This window comes from Halyomorpha halys, unplaced genomic scaffold (assembly GCF_000696795.3).
Source record: "Halyomorpha halys isolate HHAL.00 unplaced genomic scaffold, Hhal_1.1 Scaffold1884.1, whole genome shotgun sequence".
Taxonomy (NCBI): domain Eukaryota; kingdom Metazoa; phylum Arthropoda; class Insecta; order Hemiptera; family Pentatomidae; genus Halyomorpha; species Halyomorpha halys.
The window spans coordinates 126362-136622 of NW_027107780.1; the positions used below are offsets into that span (position 1 = coordinate 126362).

The 10261-nt window shown below is 31.4% G+C and overlaps 1 protein-coding gene across 1 annotated transcript in view; it reads right to left on the reverse strand.

Annotated features, from left to right (window-relative positions):
* Positions 1–10261, reverse strand: part of LOC106690815 (armadillo repeat-containing protein 3) — a gene marked incomplete at its 5' end in the record, with an annotated part of 25150 nt that overhangs the window by 3015 nt on the left and 11874 nt on the right. Inside the window, 6 exon segments of the mRNA XM_067046117.1 lie at positions 1265–1409; positions 3488–3689; positions 3788–4077; positions 5472–5716; positions 7099–7254; positions 9709–9828. Of these exon segments, the coding sequence (XP_066902218.1) occupies positions 1265–1409; positions 3488–3689; positions 3788–4077; positions 5472–5716; positions 7099–7254; positions 9709–9828 (1158 nt within the window).

A 10261-nucleotide genomic window follows, 5' to 3' on the forward strand; every position in this document is an offset into this window, starting at 1 on the left:
GTAATAGTAATTGTAATTTTAAATTTGTAAATTGTAATGTAACTTGTAACAGTAACTGTTAATTTTTAAACTTTCTCACTTTGTAATTATATATATCTTTCTCACCTTGTAACATTGTAAATATGTTAATAGTAATGTACTAACTTTGTAAATTCAGTGTAAATGACCCTAGTGGTCGAAACACTTAAATAAATAAAACAAAACAAATCACGAATTATAACATCTTTTTACAAAATATTTGCTATTTTAAAACCTCTTATACTCCGTACAGTGCGAATCGCGGTCTCCCTTTTACAAGAAACAATACACCAATTGTTTGCCACATTTCGGCTCAGAAGAACTGTCATCAACAGCTAAGCCTTCTTATCTATAATTTCTATTTTCCATTGAAAAGAATATTATTTTTAAGAAAAACTTTGCTATCCATCTTTTGCGTTTTATAATGAATATTTACAAAACAAAAAATTAATATTTAATTGGTTTTCTACATTTTAAAAACTAGTCTACTACTAGCGAAGTCTGTCCATACACAAGACATGTGACAATATTCGATCTACCGTGTTTAGTTAGTCATGGAGCATAAGAGGCCTTATAACATCACAAAGCCTCGATAATACATGTTCATATGGATAAGGTAAATTGGAAAGATGGTGAATGGACGGAAAGATCGAAGGATGAAAACTACTCGTAAGGTATTCGTTTACGGTAGTGTATAGGAGAGCAAGTCCTGAAGGCTATCGGTTTAGGTTCTTGCAGGAACGTTAATGTCCTCTGAAAAATATTTGTTTAAAGTCGAGGGGGTAGTTCTACAGGTATGAGCTGCAGATCTCGACCAAAGGCTAGAGACGGCCAAGATGTTTATTCAAAAGAGTGGTCGAATACTCTGATCCACCCAGCTGAGTGCTACGATTGTGCTAGTTATTCCTCTGAGCTTAAAAAGGCTATAGAGAGATCTTGTACATAAGATATTAGCATATAATATACAATTTCAGTTAAGTACGACTTTTTTTTTTAAGTAGGCTTTTCATATACAGACCATTCTGTTTGGTTATTTGGACTCAGGGTATTTTCGTCGAATACTTGGATCCGTAATTTTGCACGATCACGATATTTTCGCTTACTACATAAAGGTAAGTGAAATTAATAAGAAGCTAAAACACTACTAGCATCAATTTATTTTAATTACCAACTCGAGTTTATTTCTCTGTAACTATGGTACTTACTTTATTGATCCAATATAAATTTTAGATTAAGCAATTAATACCTTCAGTTCCTGAATGTGAAGTTCGAAATTGTGGAAATTGCATTCATTTTTGTTGTACTGACCCGACAAGGCCTTGTGAACTACTGAAGCGATAGCACCAACTCTTTCCTCAATCCACCTTTTTGTGAATTTGTTTCTCCTCGTTCTATAATAAAACGATCTTTAAAATATCAATTTATGTCTCAATCGCTTAAAAATAAATTATTCAGTACGATTAAATTTAATTTTAATTATAGTTATAAGGTTGATCTCTAAGTAGATCGTTCCATTTTTTTGTTATCTTTCATTAGTTTAAATAAAAATACTGCTTTGACATAAATTCAGAAAAATTATTTTTTCATCTTCAAAAAATCAATTTCAATTGATTGAAATCTGAATTTGAAAATATTTCTCTAGTAAGATGAAAAAATAGAGACTGTAGATATAAAATGTCGGTTTTGTGAGTACCTAATATCATTATTTTCTTATCTATGATTGTTCACATACATTAATGTAGTGCATCTATATTGTCCGACACAGTCGGTAGTCCCATAGGTTCCTGATGTCGAAGGGAAGAATATTTTAACAGTAGGGGAACCAGGAAAGCAAAAGGTGCCGTTTTTATTTTACTACATGTTCATTGATTAACGTTAAACAGTCCCTCTAGCTGTTGCTATGTTTTATTAAAAAATCATACTTTTTATACCACGAAACAAAAATTCTTGGGCAACAAAAATTTCACGGCACCCTTCTTGAGCCACAAAAATTTGCGACCCCCTTGTCAGTATTTTGAGAACGTGGCATTTACCTGCTGCACCCCAGGGTATACAATACGCTTGGGGGACCCCAGTTTGGGAACCACTGGCCTAGATAATAATAATAAGTTCCAAAGAACAAGAATTTCGATGCTGATAATACCTTGTATCTCTAGATATATACCTCTTTCCTTCATTTTCAAAGACTTAACAAAATACTCCCACGGTTTTTGTAGACTCCTTATGCAATTACCATTGGTTTTTGTGTCTTTGTTTATTAACGTTTTGTAATCCATATCGAAAACATATCAAGATACTTTAACTTCATTAGATATTGAAATGATAATGTGTGGTATATTGAAGGGAATTCAGGCCACGACCCGAAACTGAAAAGGATCAGTTGGGTTTAATATAACTTCATTTTCATTTTATTTCCTTAATTATGTTATTTTACCTACTTTTTCAATTACCTATGTATACATTTTATTTTCCAATTCTCTTATTACTTCATTTTATTAATTCCATCCTGTAAAATTATTCACGTATATATTTTCACGTATTATATATAATTTATGTCATTTTGTTTATATTTTATTTTTTATTTTCTATATTTATTGATTGTTATCTTGTTCTGTTCTTAGCCCTGATGAAGGCTAGAAACTCTAGCCGAAACGTTGGCACAATTAAATAAGATACACCAACTTATTTGTGTTTCATTTGACCGTAGCTCCAACCATCATCTCCTAGTACGTCATCCACGGTCAACTATCTCTCATAATTATAATCAGTTGGGTTTCTTCTATTTTCTCGAATTCGAAATGTAAGATCTAACTAAAACATTAATAACGTTATAAATAATATATATATATAATACATATATATATTTACACATACACATTATTTGTGTATTTACACAATATTATCATTACTGTTTTAATAGGATCACAATGAACGCCTTCCCCACGCATCTATACTCCCTTAAGATAGAAACTAACACCCAACGCATCATTTTCCGTCGAGATAGATAGTTAAACTCACATGTACACGAATCAGTTTATGTTGTCAAGCAATAATAGATAACATTGTTGACCACTACAACACAACTTGTTGTTCAAACCACAACACAAGTTAAATTTCAGAAACTAAACAAAGAATTGACAAAATAGCTTGCTATAACCAACACGGACCGCGCCTGTGATCCAACGCGTTTCTCTAAAGTATCATTTATGTTTTTGAAAATTGTATTTGTTCATATAGGATATGCTGGTTTTTTCGAACAATGATTATAACTTACTGCAAGGATTAATATTAGACATTTTCCAATAATGACCGAAAAACCGCTAGAAATGACAAGGAAATAAAGATATGAGTTTTTTACAAATAAGATTTTTTTCTTTATCCTTAATAACTTTTTACGTGATTCGTCGCTACTGTAAACCCAATATCAACAATATATTCAAAAATATTTAGTCATAAATATCCAAGGCACCTCGTTTCAGGATAGTCTTCTTGGAATCGCTGCTTTAGCGTCTCGTACATTTCCTTTAATCTAGTGTCAGTCTCTAGTTGTTCTAATCTCTTCTTATGGGACATGGCTACCAGCCTCCTGGCGTAATAACTCAACTGAGGATGGTCCGCCGGAGCCTTGTGGGTTTTTGGATTGTCCTTTTCTTTACGGCTGTCCTTATTCTCTGGAATAATCCAAAACACGTTTCTTAATACTTAATATGGACGAAAAAACCTATAAAGTTGTAAATAGATTTTTTTTTTAACGTCGCACGTTACTTACCGAACGGAAATAATGAAATTGAATCTTCTCTCCTGGGCAATACCTCAACGGACATTGCAACAATGTACACCGGACGCATTGGACAAGCATCTTCCCTCCAGATGTCCGAACTGTTGACGTTAGTTTCGTTCCTGTCCATCCGGCGACAGTAGAAGCCGTCCGCCGTGATGTCCCCGACATCCAAGCGGCCCCAGTATTCCAACTTGAGAGAGAGGTCGTAGCGGAAGATTGTCTGCAAGGCTGTCTCCAAGCGAGGGCTCTTCTTCCATAAATGTTTGTACTCGACGAGCCTATAAGATTTTGAAACAATCATTAGTAATCTTTCAACAATCAATCATCAATCAGCTTTAGATTCTTGGCCGAAACAATGTTTCCAATATTTCTCACTAATATATTTTTGCTTATAACAATTAATTATGGACTATGTATGTGTTATAAATGGGTCTTGTCAGTAGCTCTTTTTACTTAGTGAGTGATATATAGCAGTAGCATTAATTTGAACTGAGTGAACGTGGTTATAGAATGAAGACCTCCTTCTCGACTCAAGACCGTTCATGAGTTAACAGTGTTTTTTATTCGGTACTGAACTAGCCTAGCTCTTATTTGAGCGTCATTAGGAATTTTAAACTTCAATCATCCGGACGGAGATAAGCATTATATGTGGCTATCAATGGAATAATTCCTTGATATGTTAATTGGGTAGAAAAAGGAACATTTACTTACTTACTAATTTCCGCAAACAACTATTCTATAAGCTCATTAACGTGGTGTGGGAAGAACAAAGAACGGCCCTCCTACCCCTCCTGCCAACCAACCCTAATCTCCTCCTCATTAAACCACATAAATGGTATAACTTAATAACTTTTTTATGAATTTATTTATTGAAATTTACAACCTTATTACATAAATGTTCAAAAAGTAAATTTAGTGTTTATTATGTTGCGATGGCGAAATACAGACTTGTGGAGAATCTACCCATTGGTAGAACTTCAATAACATTTGAGAGAAGGAGGTCTCGAGTTCAGACCCCTAGGAGGATTACCAGGTATGAAGATGAAGCAAGATTGAAAACAAGTGGATGGTCAGAGAGTTTATCATGGAATGATTAATACCTGGTTCTGACCTAATCATTGTCCTTATTGATAGTTTTATTAGTGAAAAAGTAAGAAGTATTGAGGATTTTGGATTATAAGGATTGGATACGAGAGGAACACGATGGTTTTAGAGAAGTTCAAGAACTCAACTCCATAAGTCCACATACGCCTTATTATGGTCATGAAAATGCGTCTTTTGTACTCAATAGGAAGTTAAAACCGTTTGCATATCTTACAACACTTATGTTGTAATAGTAGGAATCAACAAACGGTTTCATGTCTTGTGTGAGTAACATTTTTTTGTCGTTTGTCTAGATGTAAAAAAAACTAAAAACACTAAGGCCTAGAAAGATTAGCATTTTTTTTCTTATGATTATTTATACAGTTTAGTGTGGGTTCTCATCAAGATATGCAAAATAGTAAGGAACAGAAGGACCTATGTTCCAGCTCTCTAATTTTTATGTTCATGATTATTTTATTCACTGCTTATTCTGCTCATGTACGTATGTTCTATGTAAACACATTTCTTTGAAAAACAAGGATTATTATTTCAATCCAGATGTCATCGATTTAAAGATAGAGTACTTTACCATTTGACCAAGCCATTTTTGAAGAATATGTCAGCCAGCGTGGCATCTCTTTCCACGGCCATCCTAAGCAATAAACCGGCGCTGTTAAGGACCTCCGGGTCTGTGGTTCTGTAGAGCTTCTTCATCACCCTGGGCACTCCACCGAGCCCGATGAACCAATCCCTCCCGACCTGTCGTGCTAGTGTCCAGCTCAGCACTTCTAGAGCTAGCAGCGGCAATTTCTTAGTATTTGGACATCCATCATCCTTGAACGTTTGGAAATAATATTAATACACATTAAATTATATAAACTAACTTCAGCTGAGGATTTTTTTTACGTTATTTATAGAATTTAAAGATATTAAGGTTATGAAGGATGAGATGATCCTTCGGGGCGGTTGTCAAAAAACTATTAAAAATTATTTAAAAAATTTATCATAGCTAAATAAACGAGTTACAAAATCTTGTTCACGATAGCAAGATTATAAGATTACAGAAAGAAAAATATATATGTAAAATGAAAATTAAGAGCAAATTAAAATAAGTTAAAATGCATAGAATAAATTCTTAATACAAAATAAAGTAAAGTAATGAGTAATTGTAAAAATATTAATGCAGTAAAACAACAAAGATTATAATTAATGAAAATAAGAACAAAAGGGATGGAACCAAAAGAAGTAATGAGAAAGAAAATACTGTCTAAGAATGTTGGGTTGACAAATGAATCGTGGAAATAAAAAAGAAAAAATAACATAGCGTAATGCTAATCTGTAGTGTATACATCAGGGAAATAACTGAGAAGGAATAAGGAACAGGGTAGGAAAAAACCGAGTCGTTTGTGGCCCAGGGATCTAAAACGACACCTTAACAATTTCGTAACTGCAGAGGCGCTGATTCGAATCCCTAACAGCCTGGACGGGTTGTTGACTGTTTTGTGGTGACACCACGAAATGAAAAATTAATCTCCCATTCTGGTTAGAATAGGTTGGTTACCTGTAGATAACCCCTTTCTCCTGCCCCAGGTGAAAAATGGTTGGGAAGGGGTTATAAAAATAAATTGGGAAAAAAAAAAGTGGAAAAAATCGTTACCAATGCCAGTTAAATGTCTACGTGACATTTGAACATTAAAAAAAACATATAAAGGTGTCTACCGAAAACGGGTATTTGGTACCCAACGTAGTCTTTTACTCATCAGATCTAGCCCTAAGCGACTTCTTTTTGTACCCTCATCTAAAAATTGCGCTCGTGGGACCGAGAATTTCGTTAAATGAAAAGAAGCAATCACCTTCGTGAACAATCATTTTGCAGAGAAAAACGCCGAGTACTTTTTGGGCGTGTTACAGAGATAGGAGCATCGCTGAGAAGTGTGTAGAGTTACAAGGAGATTATGTTGAAAAATAATCAGAAAAAATGTCTTATATTTTTGTTAGGTTGGATACTTTTCAGACCACCCTCGTATACTATATGTTTGGATACAACAATAAGACGTTGTCAAAGTAAATAAATTATCATTAAATGGATTTAGAACTAAATTAATAGGGAAAAGAACTGACGAGAATTACTCGTACCATTTTCATCGGCCCAGTTTTATATTTCAGTAAACGAATTATAAATTATATTTATTGTGACGTAAAAATAATCAACTCACATCGATAAGCGCTAGTAAATTTTGTGTAAGTTCCAATGTCAAGATCTTTTTGAGGCGTGCTGGAACAGAAAGTATTGTCGACATAGTTTCCATAACCAGGCATGCACAATCTACTGTCATCTTTAATGGTTTTTGAAGCGCCTTCACCAATTCAAACTGAAACATTCACATTTAAATTATTTTAATTTTCGTTTGAGTAATTTTTAAAATTAAATGTAAAGTATACATAGATACATAGATTATCTCAGGACCTCACGAAATATAATAATGCAAACTCAAAGGCGAAAAGTGTTCTATGTTGTTTAATAGTAGTACGAGCTTTATCTAACTGATAGAAACAATATTTTTTTCAAGACAATGTTTTTTTCTAAGCCCATGTTCAACAGTGGCAGTGATAGTGATAGATGATAGAGACAGCTGTCGCAGCTACTACGATCGTGAAAACTCTAACATTTTGCCGTCGTGGTAATACTGTCGCACTATCATAATTTTCTAGACATTTGGTGGTACAATTAACTACCTGCGCATGTGCGTCATGTTGCTGACAAATAAAGACCAATGAGTTCTCGGAATAATTGTTGTGAAAACCAGCGTATTTCCTCATTGTTGTTTTTGAATTTAATCATCATTCATTCATCAAGTTGAACTGTCAATGAAGTTAGGTTGCAAGTACAGTCATACTTTCTCACTTTTATGATATGACTTGCACGATAGATATCTGTCACATGGAAATGAATATTTTCATTCCTTATACCTTTTCGACAAACGTGGTATCACATTTCGCCTTTTCAGATTGCTATTTTCCATTTTCCCTTATTATTTATATTTAAATCAATTATTTACATTTTTATAAATAGAGATGTGATTGATAAAAATAATAATAAAATATTAAGCTACCTAAATTATAATATCACTATGAAAACATTCCGGATTTTTATTAACTGTATATTTAATCTTATATGTCTTGTAGATAATTTATTTTATTTTTATAATCTGCTCAGATTAATTATATGATATTTTTGATGTTCATATTTTTATTTATGCCAATTATAATGGTATTTTCTTTTCTTTATATATTTCTTTATTTTTATTATTTATTTTTTTTTTATTTTTAAATTAGTGTAATGGTTTTTGTTTTTAAATGTTCTCATTTACATTTTTTTTCTTTTGTCTCTGTTTTTTTTTTCCTTTCGTTCTTTTATTTCTGTATATATTGTGTTAATAGATATTTGAACAAAAATACTTGATTCCCTTAATTTGTGGCAGATTGTATTAATTCATTTCAATAAATATTATACTAATAGAAAAAAAGTAACTATAGAATACAAAGAATTAATAGTTCTTCTTACTGTTTTTCATTTGTATTTAGATCATCAAATTGTGTTTTTCTTTTGCATATAATTTTTATATAACATAATAAAATATGTTGATACATTCATTTGAAAATCATGTATCTTTAAAAACACTCGAGCTTGCCAACTTAGAAAAATCATACTAGTATATAGCCAAAGTAATGGGAAATGAAGTTACTACATTGCCACAAGAAATTCTCTTTTATCTTTTAACTTTTTAATATAGGAATTCCATCAATCATAATAAATTAACTGTATATTTTTAGGACATATTCGAAAAATAATTACAGTTTAGAAATTGGAGATCAATCTCCCAAAAGGAATATTGCATTGCTTCACTTATAAGACAACCTTAGCTTCCAATCTATTGGTTTATTTTCAATTTTGGCTCATATAAAAGCCTTCTTTATGGGTTAAGGTTCATTCATTGCTATTCCTCTTGGCTAGTATCACTCAGATTATATCAGAAAGATGTTTTTTAAGATTAAAAATCGTTTTGATTAATTTATGATTAAAACAATTTTAAAGCCATTCAATTCCTAACATGAATTCCTCTGTAAATGATAATAAATCACTTTTTTTTCCATGGAATCAATTATTTAATCTATAAATCAGGAGTTTTCTATTAAAAATCATTATAGGAACACCTCATATAAATAAGTTAAATTCTTATAGAAAATAATGATTTATTAAACATATTTGAAAAGGGAAAAATTTTATTTTGAAATAAATAACCAAATAAGTTATTTGGTTTAGAATTTAAATTTGTCCAAAACAACCTAAACTTTTCAAAAATGAATTTATTAACTTTTGATACAAAACTTCTCAAAGGTTTGGCTCCACAATCATCTACCATTTTAAATTTAATAATAATCGAACTGTAAGGTACAGTTAGCTGAATATACTGTCACGTCAGTATCGGCCTTAGGCCCCCTGGAAATTATGTCATGACTCTAACTTTAAATTAATAAATTAAGTTGTTGTTTATTACTTTATTTTTAAATTGTAATTTATTCTATTATGCTTTATAAATAGGCTAAACTTAATTTATCTATTTTTTTTTAGTTTTATTTATTTCAACAAGAGCCCTTGATAAGGTTTCCTGGCCTTAAGGCCATCACTGTGTCCCATAATTACTATTATAATTACTTTACACAATGTTTACTAAAATGAGACGGGCATTCTATTGAGATCGTTGTAAATTATAAATATTTGTAGATATATTAAACTATAATTTGTAAATATATTTGTTACTTACGAAATTAGCCCTTCTGCTGAGCTGCAACTTAGCTACTGGAGAAGACTTAACAACAACACTTAAAGTACAAGCACTACTGCATCTTAATTCTGCTGAATTGTCATCATCTAGCATCAACGTCTGTTAAAAATGGTAACATTATTTTTTAATTATAATTTTCGGATTAATAACATAAGTACAGTTTAAAACATACACAATTAGAAAATGATAGTGTCAACTAATTACTAAATGGTATGAATTTTTTTCATTTGAATTTATCTCAACTAAAAAATATATTAACCAAAATTTCAAATAATCAATTAGCATTACTTTTTATGACTATATTAAAAATATACTAATAAAAAACTAAATTGCTTTATTGTTTTTATTTTATAGGGCCTGGTGGGCCTTACATGGTTACTTTAACATTTTATTTGTATTTTTTAGCAGTTAATAATGCAGACATAGTCTCGTGTAAAAAACACGCCTAACTATATATAATGCTTTAACCAATGAAAAATTATAATAATAATAAAGATCAATTATTACAAAATAAATAAAAATAATAATAGTT